Here is a 15,855-nt window from a genome sequence, read left to right on the forward strand (position 1 = left end):
TATAGCCAGCTTACCCGATCGAAGGCTTTTGCAAGATCAATTTTTAAGATGATGGCCTTATGGTGTTTTGTCCAGATGGAGTGGAAAGCCTCCTGTGCAACCCCAATAGCTTCATGAATCTGGCGGTGTTCCAGGAAGGCAAATTGTTGAGGGGCAATGTGGCGAGACAGAATGGGTCGAATGCGATTGGCAATGATTTTTGAGATGATTTTGTAGAGAACATTGCAGAGAGAGATGGGGCGATATTCATCAAAAGAGGAGGGCGAGTCAGATTTAGGAATCAGGGCAATGAAAGTGGAGTTGATGGCATTATACATGGTTCCCGACATTCTACATTCCTCTACTACCCGAAGAAGGTCCATTTTGATCATCTCATAAAAGGCAATGTAGAATTCGATGGTCCATCCATCTGGACCCGGGCTACGCTCCTTTTTAAACCATTTGATGGTGGACTCAAGTTCTTCTGGGGTCACCGGATCAAAAAGAATCTCAGCTTCATCTTCATTTACAAACCTGGGAAATGTCCAGCAATGTTGATGATATCTGCAATGTTGGAACCCGGGGGTTGCTTATATAAGTTCCTGAAATGGGCTGTACCCATCTGTGAGAGCTTATTGAAAGTGTCTGCCACTCCACCCTCGGGCATTGGGAGATTCCAAATAGTATTACTGACTTTTCTGCCTTTGGCATAATTGTGAAAAAAGCGAGTGTTGTCATCTCCGGCCTTAAGCCAGGTGGCTCTACTGCGCAACCGAGTAGATTCTTCCCTCTCTTTAAGGATTTTTTGCTTCTGATTTTCCAACTCCACTAAGTGGGATTTATCTGCCTCCGATATGAAACCCAATCCTCTTTCATCGGTGAGAGAGGTGAGCTCATCTTCAATGTGCATGAGAGCTGCTACCTCCAGCCTGTATTTGTTCCTAGCCCATTCGATCGAGAGTTCCTTGAGCTGCAATAGATTCGTGCAGAAGCCCTTAGCCAAGGAGTCAGCTCGATCAATCGGGTGTAAGGGCCAGAAATCCGTAACAAGTTTGATGTAGGATGGGTCCTGAAGCCATCCATGATTGAATTTGAATGGCGCCTTTGGTTTTTTATTTGGACCGATTATTTCCAGATATATAGGGTGGTGATCTGATATACCTCCATTCCCCACCCATTGCCTGTAGAGGTGTAGTCTTTGAAGCAGAGATCCTTTCATCAAGAATCTATCAAGTCTACGAGCCAGGGCAGCATCACCGATCCTTCTGTTCCTCCAGGTGGGAAGGGGTTTAATCATAGGGACATCGCTCAAGTCATGACGATCCAATAGATCAGTCATGTAAGCGGATATGGGGTCAATTTGTGCTGAGGCTCCCCATGATTCACCATAGCCCAGAGAAAAATTTAGGTCCCCCCCGATGAGAAGGTGTTCAACAGATAGCATGGATAAGCCCAGGAGATTGTTCCAGAAGGCTTCACGCTGGTGGCACGGCCCGTATATGTTTATAGCCCTGAGAGAGATGCCCAAGTCTGCAGAGAAAAGATCGAGCCCCAGAAAGCCAGGTCCCCCCCAAGTACCTTGGGCTTTAATGGTAACAGGATTGTATCCAATCGCTAAACCACCTGATCGACCAGAGGAGTCCATGGCCGAGAACTGCCAACCAGGGAAGATAGAAGATAGTGAGGCCGCTATGGAGTCTGCAGGTCCAAGGGTTTCTTGGAGAAATATAATATCGACCGGAGAGGATTCATACAATCTCTTAAGGGCTAGTTTTTTTGAGGCACTAGCCAGGCCTCTGCAATTGAAGGAGAGACACTTCATGGGGGAAGGTGTCCAGGGGTGTTCTTCGCTCTAAGTACCCCATCAATAGTGGATTGTCTCCCGGTGGCTACCTCTGCCCCCGCTCTCCGGATAGCCTTTGTGAGATCAGATTTTCTCCCTCGCGAGGGCAGGGAGGACGGGCCAGGTGTAATTATACCCAAACCAATGTGTGAAGATTGAGGGCCCTGAGAGTGAGGGCGAGGCCGCAGGAAATAAGGGTGATTTGCGCCCCTGGGTGATGAGAGGGAAGATGTAGGGGATGTAGGTGGTAGAGTGGCGGTGACCACAGGGGCAATGACGGAGGATGAAGGCATCGAACAGAATGCAGCAGATAATGAAGGAGATGATAATGGAGATGAAGACAAATTTGACAATGAAGGATATAGAGAGTTACCCGGTATGCCTGCGGATGCCGATGCTGTGGCCGCCCGAGATCTAGTGACCGGAGCAGTTGCACGTCCATGCGAGACACCCTGAGCCTGTGGAGCAGTATCAGTGGGGATGCTCGTGATCGGGACATGTTGAGCAGCCGGAGAGATTGATCTCGGAGTGGGGATGGAGGAATCAGGTGCGTCTGCTCGTCTCTGGTTGAGCGGGCAGTCCTTGAAGACGTGCCCCACCCTATGGCAGCGACGGCATCTGAAGGGAACGCCTTCGTAATCTAAAATCTGAACACGAGTGTATCTTCCCCAATGAAGAGTGATTTTTTCCTCCAGACCTTCGCGAGTGTCTAGGTGCACCAGGATCCGGGCGAGCGTTCTGTTCCTAGACTCCACAAAGGTGCGATCATGATCGAGGTATGTGCCCAAAGCATTTCCAATGCGGATGAATACCTCTTCGTTCCAGTATTGTAGGGGAAGTCCCGACAGTCGAACCCATAAAGGCCCAGCTCCAATCTGTTCTCGTTCCGGATCAAACAGAGGACTCCATCGCTTGAGCAACACCGGCGCCATCTCAATATGCCAGAATTTGGCCAGAACCAGATCCGTATAATTTTCTTTTGCGAAATGTAGAGCAAACCAGCCGCGGGGGAGAACCTGTACTTCAGGGAGTTCCATCAGAATCCCACCCCAGATTTCCTTTACCCATTGTGTTAACCGGGTCGCAGAGTAGGCTCGCCCCCGGACATGACCCACCAGAATAGTATTGGCCATGATTGCAGCCTCTGCTATGGCCGTGGTCTCACCAAACCAGATAGAGATGTCTTTTGCTGTGGATTTGACACACTTAGTTCTCTTTTTACCAGAACGCGGCGCAGAAGGGTGGTGAACCAAGGGATCCGGGAGGCAGTCTGGCGGATTTGTCCTGGAAGAAGCAACTTTGACAGCAGGGGTTTCAAAACACCCCGAGGGAGAATGGAGGAGCGCGGAGAAACCAGACGATGATGGAGGGGGCTGGCTTGAGGAGGGTGGAGCCGGGATGGAGGATGACAGGGGACGCGATTCGAAAGGCGGAGATGGAGGGATCACAGATGATAAAAAGCGAAGGGTTCCCGGAGATAAGGGGGGAAGGTCCAGTCCAGCCGATTCAGAGAGAACAGCACCTTCTGGCGTGCCCGAGGGGGGGGGGGGACCGGGATAGAAACCGCAGGGGAGGGGTGCGACCCAGGAAGCAGAGGGCCCGGAGCAGCAAACGATGATGCGAGAGGAGGGCGATCGAAAATGACCTGAGACGGGTGCGGGTCTTCGGAGTAATCGATTTCCTCCTCCGTGTCCATAACCTCATTAACCGACTCCATGGTGAAAGAGACAGCGACAGTTGTGACCTGAAAAATCGGGCCCGGTCGGCAGGTTCGAACGGAGGCTGTGGGGAGTCTGCAGGCTGAGGAGATAGGGTTTCAGGATGCCCTAACCGAAACCCTCGCGGTTAACAGCAGAGCGCGCCGGAGCCATCCCACAATAATCCTTCACTGTTCACATCTTATGTATGAGAACACTGTTGATTTTATTCTGGAATTTGATGATATTTTGTTTCGAGTATAAGATTAAAATAAAATGTTACTAAAAACCTCGTTTTATTGGAGGTAGGTTTAAAAATAAGGAATATAGGCTTTTTAGCAAATACTATTAATTTGAAAGTTGAAATTATTTTTTAATTTTGTAATAAAATTTAAAATTATATTAAAAAATTGTTTTTTCAAAGTAAATAAACATATTAACCCCTCTAACAAATATAAAACTCAATTTCCTTAAATAAGTTAATTCACATTCATAAATAATATTCAATAATAAAATTATAATAAATTTTATTACCTCTATTTTTTATATAAAAATAAATATCATAATATAATAATTAAAAAATCATCACTCAACATTTTTCTAATATTATATTAAAACGTGAAAATATAACACCTTAGATTACAAAGAATTATTTTTCCATGAATGCAATAACACGAACAATAACATTCAAATTAAAATATATTATATTTTTGTTAAGCTGCTTTAATTTTAAATTTATTTGTTGTATGCTTCTTTATTGTTTGGCAGGCACGATTCACACCATAATATCACTGGAAGAGTGAAAGTTTAGTCGTATGTTTAGGTTGGAATTTATGTACCTTAGTGAGAGGCATATTATCCTTATCTACCCGCGATTACAAATTTCACATTTTTCCTTCTCAACTAAATGTAGCGTTATCATTATATTAAAGTTTTCCTCTAAATTCAATGTATGCTTATTCAAATATTAAAGGGCATTGATATATTAGTTACTGTGTGTGTTTTTTTTTAAATGAAATCAGGGGGGTTTTATTGACAAAGCAATATCAGATCACGTGCGTTTATATTGGGGCATAAAAAATAAGAAAAAATGAAATAATTTATTGAGAAGGGGGTGAAGGGTTTTTATATGTTGTATAGCAATATGTGTATTATAAGGTATTGTTTACATAATACATTGGCCATGTGGAGGCAAAAAACAAGTGGGTTGGAGAAATAAAGGTTCAGGAGTATTGTGGGAGTAAGATTGGGAGGGAGAAAGAAAAAAATATGGTAATATTAGGTTCATAGTAGCCTAATATTCAAACCTATGGCCCTATTATTGACATGCAACATGGTAATGTTAAATTCCTAAAGTAAAAGTGACATCCTCCTTTATCTTTCATTTTCTTCCTTTTACTTTAAGAATTTAAAGTAAAAGTGACATCCTCCTTTATCTTTCATTTTCTTCCTTTTACTTAAATTTTTAACATTACCATGAAATGACTCAGGATGTTTGAGAGTGGTTCCGACCTCATTAGATTTCATATGGAGAAAGTAGAATTTTAGATTTCACTCAAAATCCAGCAGACTTATTGGTTTTTCAAGATTTCAGGATTGGGGGGATTGCAATGTTTCCATTGGATTTTTTCATGTATTGGGGTATGGAACTCGTGCTTAATCAAGAGAACCAAGCCCTCCATGTACCTTGATGTTAGTGACATTGGTTGTCAAACTCCTCTATCATGACCCTACTAAAAATGTACCTGTCACTCAAAAAAAATATTGACTTGACATGCTACGCTTTTTCTATCTTATGTTAATGCTTAGAGGGTGATATTAATGACAAAGATCCCAAGATAGGCAATGATTTTGATGATATGTAGGTATTTGTTGTAGCATGATTTTTTTGGATGCTAGAGGCCATCCAAAGCCTATTTGTTGATGTACTTTTGGTTTAGGGATGGATTGCACTCGATGTTATTTTAGATATGTGCACCCTTACATGCTATAGAAATGAGAACTTTTAATTTGTGGACCTGTGGTTGATGAAGATTATAACTACTAGATGAATGATGTTATATGGTTTAATCCATGTTTTTATGTTTTTTTTTTTTAATTACAAATTCATCATTCTACATGCTTTTGTTGACATATATGCATCAAAATATATAAAAAATATATATTATATAAAATTCACTCCCAAAATTGCTCCCAACGTGGGAGATTTTGAAAATGTCACTCCTTGCTCCTGCTTCAACTCCCACTTCCCACTTCTACTCCCACTTCCCACTCCCAAGTAGCCTTTCTCTAGAACAGACATGCATCACATTATTAATATATCTATGATCTATGCTTATTGTGTGTGTTAATATTTTTTACTTGTTGCTCAGCTAGCGATCCTCCCAATGATGGGGTAATAGAGAAGAAAAGCACCCTTTCCTTACATTAGTGATGAACATTTTGAATGAAAGTGAAGGATATAATGATACTAGCTATTGCTTGGTAGAGGGAACATGCATGCCACAATATATAGTGAAATAGACTATTGTTTGGAAGAGGGTGCATGCATGCTAAGGGCACGCAAGTCAGACCTTCAGTTAATTCCAGTTTAGATGTTGTTTCAAATTTAGAAATTTTTGTTTTAGATAGACTTTTCCATTATTAGAGATTTTCTTTTATTATTTTTAGCATGCATGATCTATTCTTACTAAGAGGGTGTAGATCCTTAGTAAATTAGACTGCTTATGCATGATAAATTCCCATCTTAGGTAGAGGACATAGAGCTTAAGGAAGGGATGCATGCTTGCATGCTCCAATTCATATTTTTATGGAGACACACTTACTTGGAACTCTTACCATGAAACTATGGTGCACTAGGTGATTAGGTTAGGGCTATGATTTTACAAAGTCCAACCAGATCGGATTTTGCATGTGTCCATATTCATTGTACTTTCTCTCCTCTTCCTATTCTATAAGCTAGATGAAAGGTGTGTCATTTTGTTGGTTATCGAGGTTTTGTTTTGAACTATTGTAGTTTATCTTTTTCAGTATTCAATAGAATATAGATGCAATTTAGAGTTCAAATCTATGTATTTTCCATTCAAATTTTCCATAGTATGTATTCGTAAATCAACCAACTTATATCTGCCTCTTTTTTATTGAAACTTTCAAGTTTTTAGCTACCTAGTATTTAGGTTATTCTTTCGAGGTGTAGAATTTGTTTACCATTGTTTATGCAAATAAAGGAATATAAATATAAATGGGTATAAAAAATGTTAATGAAAAAATTGATACCTACAATATCCAGTGAAAGTAGGGACTTTTTAAATTGGGAAGGTGTATTGGGTTTGTATTGATAGGGAGTTAAATAAAGTGATATTTAGAGGTATTTTCCAATATATAGTCAAATTAAAGGTATTGTTTAGTATGCCACAAACGCACTTGATATGTTAGAGGTTCATTGAGTGAAGCCCCTGTGAGTGAAACTCATTACATAGGTAAGGGAGATAAACACAATGTTTACATAAGTAAAATGAGTTTACTTACAAATTTTACATTTTCCTTCTCAACTAAAAATAACCTTATCTTTATATTAAAGTTTTCCTTCTAAAATTAGTATAAACTTATCCAAATATTAAAGTGCATTGATATATTAATTAATTTGTTTTTTCAAGGTGAAACTCAATACATAGGTAAGCGAGATAAGCACAATGTTCACAGAGTAACATGAGAGTCTACTTTATCTTTCTTTTTTTAAATGGTTGAATTGTTATCATAAATAAAAAGAGGTTGACTTCAGATGGTTGAATGGGTTATATATATCATAATAATCCATTATTATCATATATTTATTTTAATTTATAATTTATTAAGTATCGAGAAATATTAAAATTTTAAGATGTAATTTTTTTTAAATAGAAAAAAAAAATTGCAAATAGAAATATTTGATTTCCCTTGATTCTTAGTAAATTCGAAACTAAAATAAATTTATATTAATTTTGAGCAATACATAATAAAATTTGTTATATATATATATATATATATATATATATATATATATATATTGTTATTAATAATTTTTAAATATTATATATCAACTCCATGTTAAGAATGCAATAAATTACAAATATACCTTACAATGTAAAGTGAAAATATAAGAAAATGTTTAATTTCAATTACTTTGTTTTATTTATTTATTTAAATTTGATGTAAATCTATTTTATTTAATATAGACATTGAAATATTTTATCTATGACTAAGAGTAAAATATTTTTTTATTATTAGTATTTTTTACTTCAACTATTATATGTCAACTAAACATAAAATGTATTATATATCATGTAATATCAATTATATTATTTTTACATGGCATGAAGGATTTATATATATTTTTTCTATTAAAAAGTGAATTATTATTTTTTCTCTTTACTTTCAATTACTTCATCTCTATATAAAGTAAAGGTAAAAATAAAAAAGAAATTAAGTTATTTTATTTATGGTAGACATTGATTTCTTTTTGTTATTACTATTTTTAAAATTTGTTATTGTAAGTATTATTTTATTATTTTTGAATGTAACATTAGGTGACAACATTTCCTTCATACCATGTTGTAGAAGGCATGTTGCATAACACTATTTATTTTTTAATATTAATTTATGTATTATACTTTATTTTTTATTAGTGTTTTTTATTTTAACTATTATAGGTCAATTAAACATAAAATGATACATATCATGTAATACCAATAATATTATTTTTACATAGCATGTGTCAACTCCATATTAAGTAGTAAAGGATTTACATATCTCTTTAACATTAATAACTAAATTATTGTTTTTTGCTTTACTTTCAATTACTTTATCTCTATATAGAGTAGATGTTAAATTAAGATGGAAATTGAAGTATTTTATTTATGGTAAACATTGATTCTTTTTTTATTACTATTTTTTTTTTTAATTTGTTATTATAACTATTATTTTATTATTTTTAAATGTAACATTAAGTGACAACATTTCCTTCATACTAGATTGTATTCATATTAGGTTGTTGTCATGAATCCATCTATTTAATATATATATATATATATAACTTTGTTATTTCTTACCAACTGTTACTGTAAAGTAAATATATACATTCACCATTTATATTGAATATTAAATGTTCATATATCATTTGAAACCTTTACGTTAAAGTTATAACATTGATACGGTTATATTGATGTTTATCGCATGGATGTAATCCTTACTTTAATATTGTCCCTTTTATCAAAGGTTTTCTGAGATTATATCAATGATCTACATACACTTTCGGGATTTGTTTGTACCACGGATTTACAGTTGTTATAAATATACTTGGTATCACCCTGTCCTATCAACCAAGGTTGAGGGTTTACAAGTCATTTTATTTAAACTTTAACTTAATACTAGATACATCACTTGCCCCATCTGGCCTCATTAATCGCTGAATTTACTCTGGCTGTTGTGACGACCTAGGGGCAAGGTCCGGCCTGTCGTGTTCTTCAATGTTGTGGAGCGCTTCTGCAGTTCTGGGATTTCGGACCCTATCCACGGTCATCCGGCCTTGGGCTCGATCTGATGGTTGATATCATTCCCAGGTTCTTATGCTTCTGAAGGCTTGGTAGTTCGGGGTCATTGTTTCTCTCCTCCGATGGTGTTCATCGTTCTGCTCCGCCAGAGGGTTTTGGTGTGCCCACGTTGTTGTTCCTTGGTCGAGTTTTAGAACTGCTGGATGTCGAGGCTCTCCTTCCCTGTCATGGTGATCTATACTCCTATCTCACCGATTATCAGGTGACTTCTGGTTCAGTGAAAACAACAATGTCGCGAGCCCTTCAAAGGTAAAGGTCTCTAACTGCTTTACTACTTCAGTTGTTTGCATGCTTATGGTTTTATGTAAATGGAAAATAACCCGTGTTCCCTCCTGGTTGGGAGGTATTGGTTTGCAGGTGGAGCGGGCTCCCAGGCAAAGGGTGGATGGAGCTCTTAACCATCTCGCCGAACTTCAAGCTAGAAGCTCAGTCCCTTATCCAGGTATTTGATCTAGTTCAAAGTTTACTGTGGATGGATTTCACCGTTTTAGAGATTTGTAATAGTTTTAAGCATAAGGTCTGGTTCTGACTCTTTTAATTCATGGGGTTTACCCAACCGAGACAGTGTATGTATTTTGGTTTTCTGTGTGGATGAGACAAGGCCGAGGCTGGCTGGTTTCTGTTCGAGACCGGCCTGGCTTTTCCGGCCAAACTCTACAGCCAGACTATGGACTGCTTCAGAATTTACTATACTCAGACTTTTAGATATGATGACTGTTAGTTTCAAACCCTCCGAGGAATCTATAAGTTAATATAGTATTAATCTTTTGTTTTCTCAAACTGTAATGTTATTACTCATCTTGTTTGCCTATTGCGGCTATAGGTAATATGAAATGTCTCAATATATTTTGATAACTATCTGTGGTGATTACGAAGCTCGACACTGGGAATGTTTCATATGTTTAGATTATTGAACAATAGCTCTCAGGACTTAGAGTACTTCCCAGATTAAACTATATGGGATAAATCTATGAGTCCGTAATGCGTCTTTCTGCTGAAATTATTCTTAGAGTTCTTAATTGTGTTTTGGTATTCTACTGATATATAGAGTTTCCTACTGTTCGGACTTTTTCCCCGTTTTATTCTGCAATTGTTATATTTTTTTTTTTTACAGAAACGGGTAGTGGATATATTAGAAACTTGGCCTTAATGCCAAAGAGTGGAGTACAAAAGGTGAGTCTAATTCAAGAAGTGTCGTACAACCTTGAAAGACTGTGACATTTATGTTTAGCTCACATCTCTTTTTAGCTGCTACTATGCGGTCAATTTCCGAGGTTTTTCCAAGATTGTGGATACAAACAAATTGATTTAACAGAAGGCAGTAAAACATGACAGCTTTCTAAATTAAGGAATTGGTTCCCATATTTCCTGTTCACCTTTGAGCAGGGCTCCAGCCGTAAGAAGAGCTGCTTTGTTAGCTTTGGTGTCTGCCTCCTTATTATTGGCTCTCAACACGTGATAGAAATTCAAAATTCTGGAAAGAGTCTCCAAGGTCTGTAATTTTGTGAATCAGCCTTGCTAACCTTAGGTCCATTGGCTTAGAATGAGTCACCATAGTGTTAATGATAACCTGGGAATCTCCAATAACATTAGCCTCCTTAATGTTCAGCATCTTCAAAATCTTGAGACCTTGGAAAAGAGCCAAAGCCTCAGCTTGAATGCTGGAAGCGATGCCCAAACCCCAGGCAAAACTGTGGATCCTAAAGCCTGCTGGATTCAAAATGACTCCTCCAGCTCCAACTCTTCCAGGATTTCCCTTTGCAGCCCCATCAAAAAATAGAAAGTGTCTCTGATGGTTTGTAATCCATCCCTGGAACTCTTCTGTTGTAGCCCTAATTTGCCAAATTTTTGGGAGGGAGATACTCTTTGCAATTTTTTGGAACTGAAGATCGAGAGAGGAACCCCAATTTATATCTTGCTGGCTGAGACTTAAGTCATATTTATGGTCTCTCAGGCACTCTTTTAACTGGCATTTAATTTTAACTACCACTAGCTTGGCGTCCTATTCGCAGTTTCTGAAAATCCTTCTGTTTCGCTCAAGCCAAACCTGCCAACAAATAATTTTAGGGAGAAAAGACCAAGCAGCTCTGATAATTTTGTTTTTTGGAGGAGGACCAGGATACCTTTGCAGCCATTTATCAAAAAAATCAGGAATGAAGGAAGGCAAGGTGAAGATGGAACTCAAAGGTTCTAGCATCTCGATCCAAATCTACAATGTGAAGGAACATTCAAGCATCAAATGAGAAATGCTTTCCTGGTTTACCTTGCAAAGTCTGCACCTTGAAGGGTCATGGAAACCTCGCTTCTGAAGATTATCGTCTGTCAAAATTTTGGAGTGACATGACAACCAATTGAAGAAGTCGATTTTTGGTAAGGAGGGATAATGCCATATCCCTTTCCACAGCTCTGGATTCGTGGCCGCATGGGGGCGCTCACACAGCTTGGTATATCCTTGGGCAATGGAATAACCACCAGCCTGCACACCCCAACCTCTTGAGTCCTTGCTTCGCATCCGCGTTGGAGAAAATCCATGAAGCTTAGAGAGCAGGACCTCTCGTTCCATAGACAAATCTGGGGGCGTTTCAAGGTTCCAGCTAGCCCAGCGTGAATCCTGCCAGACTGAAATGTCCTATAATGAATGCAATCCAGCGCCGTTCATCCATCTGCACATCGCTTGGAGAGAGCAACAGTCTCCCAGCAGTTCATTGTTCATAATTCTGTCTGTCCAAAGTTTGATCCTTTTTCCATTGCCGGGAATCCAGTAGGCATGAGCATTAATAAGCAGACAGGCTTTGTTACAGAGCTTCAGAAAGGGTGAATTAGGGAGCAACAGAGGGTGATCTAGACAGCAGGAGCGCTAGCCTTTGAAGTATTTTTTCCAAAGAGCTAATTGTGCCCAGCCAGGGTTAGGTGCAATAATTCTCCAGATGAGCTTAGCTCCCATTGCAATATTATGATATCCAAGATTTTTGAAGTTCAAGCCTCCTTCCAAGAGCGGTTTGGAGATGGATTCCCAGTTGACTAACAGAATCTTATTCTCATTTTTCTTGCCCCCCTTCCAAAAAAAATTTCGAATGATCTCCTCCATTTTTCTGAGGATGCCAGTGGGAGCGAGAAGGACAGAAAACTAAAATAAGGGAAGACTCTTAAGCATTGATTTTATGAGAACAAATTTACCAGCAATGTTAAGCCAGGAAAATCCCCAGGCAAGCAACTTGTTCTTGAATTTCTCCAATTGAGGGAGCCAATCTCTGCTAAAGGCTCTTTTAAGAAGTACAGGTAGGCCTAAGTACTTGAAGGAAGTCCAGTTTGAGGAGGCCGCAAAACCAAAGGTTCTGGAAATAGAATTGAGCAAGATGGAAGTGGTGTTCTAGCAATAGATATGGCATTTGCAATTGTTTAGTCTGCTTCCCGAAACCAAACAAAAATCGTCCACGACTCCTTTAAATTTGGAGGCTATAAGCACAGAGGCAGCTCCCAATAACAAGGTGTCATCCGCAAAGAGGGCATGATTTATGTTTTTAACACCTCTTGCTATATAAAGCTCAGCAATTTCCTGATCCATCATTTTTTTGTCTAAATAAAAACTGAGGATAGAGGCTTGAAGAACAAATATAAAGGGTGAGAGAGAGCACCCTTGCCTGAGCCCTCTCATGGCTTTGAAGAAGTCAGCAGCTCTGCCATTTACTAATGGAGCAATCCAAGGCTCCGAAATGCAGGCCCAAATCCAATTTATAAATTTCTCACCAAATCTAAGCTTATGTAAGACTTTCAGCAGAAAACTATGCTTAACTCTATCAAAAGAATTTGCTAAATCAAGTTTGACAACCATACCTTTTTCATTGCAACTCAGGCTTGAGTGAATTGCCTCTTGGACCAGAATGAAATTGTCCACTATCTGTCTACCTTGAATGAATCCTCCTTGGCTTTCTGGAATGACTTTGGGGAGGATGAGCTTGAGTCTATTAGCGATGACTTTGGTAATCAGTTTGTAGCCAATATTACATAGCAAAATCGGGCGAAACCTGTTGAAGGTGTTGGCTCCTTTCTCTTTGGGGATGAGAGCAAGAAAAGTAGAGTTCGTGCTGCCTCCGATTTTCTAGAAATCTTGGGACTTAATCACCATTTTGTACAGATATTTTTCCACAATCGACCAATAATATTGGAGAAATCTAGCTGAAAATCCATTCGGCCCAGGGGCTTTGTCTGGGTCCATGGCAAAGAGGGCATCCTTGACTTTGTTCTTGGTGACTTTAGCTTCAAGAAGGTGGTTCATTTCAACAGTAATCAGGGAGGGGACCACGTCCATCATATCAGAGTTTTGACCCAGATTTATATCTTCATTATACAGGTTTTTAAAGTGAAGGGAGGCAACTTTTTTTATGCTTGTGTTGTCTTTGTGAATGATGGAGCCATCTTTGATTTCGGAAATGGAGTTGGAACATTTCCTTGCCTGAGATTGTTTGTGGAAGAAGGAAGAGTTCATGTCACCTGCTTTGAGCCAAAGGCTACGAGACTTAAGTCTCCAGTACTCTTCCTCAGCTAGACAAGCCTTGTGATAGTTTTGCTGGAGCTGGGCTTCTTTGTCTAGAATCTCTTTTGTTATGTCAGTTGTTTCAGCATGGAGATGATGATTTTCCAGAGTGCATTGGAGTTTTTTCCTTTCATTGGCTGGATTGGGCAAAGATTTGGCCCAGCTTTTCAAAGCCCTTTTCACTCTTTTGAGCTTCTCCTCCCAGATGAAAAAGGGGGAGCCTTTGACCGGCTGCATCCAGATGCCCTTAACTAATTGCATGAAGTCTGATTCCTTAGCCCAAAGCGGGCTAAATCTGAAGGGAATTGGTCCGAGGTCAAGCTGAAACACCAGTTCCAGCTTGATGGGTTTATGATTAGAAGTGCTGCATGGGAGAATATGAACTCTAGCCTCTAATCCAAGCAGAAGAAAAGAACTTTGAAGTAAGAATCTGTCCAATCTGGCAGCAATGTGGCCAGGACCAATTCTTTTGTTAGACCAAGTATACTTACTAGAGGTTGGCTTGATGTCCAGCAGATCCCAGTCCTACATAAGGTCCTCTGCCCATTCCCTTGCCAGATCTCGAACAATGCTGCCTCCTCTCTTGTTTTCTGATAAGAGAGTGAGGTTTAGATCTCCTGCAATGATGGTATTCTCTAGGTTAGCGAGAACTTCTCGGTTTCTTATGGATTCCAAGCAAGCCTTTTTTTCCCCAGCGTTCACAGGGATGTACACGTTGAAGAGACTAATAATCTCTTTTGAGTCTAAATGTTGCAGTTTTAAGAGCAACCAGTGAGTGTTGAGGGTCTCAGAAACGACTGAGAATTTTCTAGCGTTCCAAAGAGTGCCCAACCCACCGGAAGCCCCACAGGCAGAAATTGCTTTTGCCTCACATTTGTTCCAGAGTTTCTTACTAGCCTGAAGGAAGACAGCCTTCCAGTTTGGTCTCCTGGATGAGGAGTATGTCAAGAGCTTATGTTCTTATTAAACTTCTGATGGCTTCTTCTTTGATTATGCTCCCCATACCTCTAATGTTCCAGGAGACTATCTTCATCATTTGTATTTCTGGTTGGCTCCCTTGGAGCATTGGGGCTGGTTTCTCGCCATCTTTGTTTTTGATGCTAATAGCTTCTCAAGGGTTGGTTGGCTGCCTTGGAGCTTATCTTTGAAAGTTTCATGTTCTCTTTTTTCCCGATCTATTTTGCAGCCTCTTGTGGATCTCCGTATCGAAGCTTGGGATTCTCCTATTTCCCCTTCTTCCTCCGAGCCATCTGATTCATGCTTATCTTCCTCTACTTCGACAGTATTTCCTTTGGAACTCTCAACAAAGCTTGCCCTCTTGGGAGAAGAGGGGCTACCTTTAGAGGGAGGGGTTGATTTTTGGATGTCTGGATCCTGTGTTTCCTCTATTTGCGAGCTTAGAGGGGCGAATTTATTTTCTTGATCCATTCTAGAAGGGGTTTGCTGAGGAGGGGCCTGGTGGGGACCTCTTCCGTTAGGACCAACCTGCTTTTGAGTTTTCCTGGCATGCTTGACCTGGTTCCAGCCTTCTTCTTTACCCTTGAATGGTTACACATTGGTTGGGAATCCTCTGGCGAAGTGACCATAGACATGGCACTTTCGGCATTTGAAAGGCAATTGCTCGTAATCTAGCTTCTGCAAATGAGTCCAGTTTCCTACTTTGATTTTCATGGCTTCCGGGAGACCCACCTCTAGATCTACTTCTATGCAGATATGGGCACAGTCATATTGATCTTTGTTGTTTGCCTGATTTATGAATTTCCCAAGGGCGTTTCCGATGTGCTTCAACGAGTCTCAGTTCCAACAATGCACTGGGAGGTTAGGGAGTCTAACCCACATAGGGACAATCGTGGGAACATCGACTGCAGGGTCGAAATCCAGCGTCCATCTGTTGAGATACAGGCCCTGGGGGCCCATGAAATAGGGGCCATTCTGAAAGATCAGGTCCTTGTCATCCTTTGAGGTGAATTCGAAGAGGAAGAACCCTCGTCCTAAGAAGTAAGAGGTGACGCTGCTCTTGATCAGAGGAGCCCAGTTCTTGTTGACCCAGGTCTCAGTGGTCTTAGGAGAAGGCCATAGACCGGTGAACTGGCCAACGAGAGCCCACTCAGCCAAGGAGAGGGTGACTTGAATCAGAGTCTCTGGTGGCAGAGAAATTTCAGGAATGTCTTCAAGCCTCTTAACAAACTTGGCTACTTCACTCTTTTTCTTCTG

At 39.8% G+C, this 15,855-nt stretch overlaps 1 protein-coding gene across 1 annotated transcript; it reads right to left on the reverse strand.

Moving 5' to 3' along the window:
• Positions 1 to 505: 505 nt before the first annotated feature.
• LOC149189813 (uncharacterized) lies at positions 506 to 1,624 on the reverse strand. The gene has a single exon (XM_089410351.1). It carries the CDS (start codon positions 1,622 to 1,624, stop codon positions 506 to 508), a length of 1,119 nt encoding a protein of 372 aa, XP_089266477.1.
• Positions 1,625 to 15,855: the final 14,231 nt, after the last annotated feature.

The sequence above is a fragment of the Pinus tabuliformis genome, chromosome 3_1 (assembly GCF_031772625.1).
Source record: "Pinus tabuliformis cultivar Carrire ecotype Pingquan chromosome 3_1, CPIR1, whole genome shotgun sequence".
NCBI lineage: Eukaryota > Viridiplantae > Streptophyta > Pinopsida > Pinales > Pinaceae > Pinus > Pinus tabuliformis.

Bases quoted from the DNA above. Each gene is read 5' to 3' on its own strand.
- LOC149189813 (XM_089410351.1), bottom strand. From the start codon at position 1,624: ATGGACTCCTCTGGTCGATCAGGTGGTTTAGCGATTGGATACAATCCT.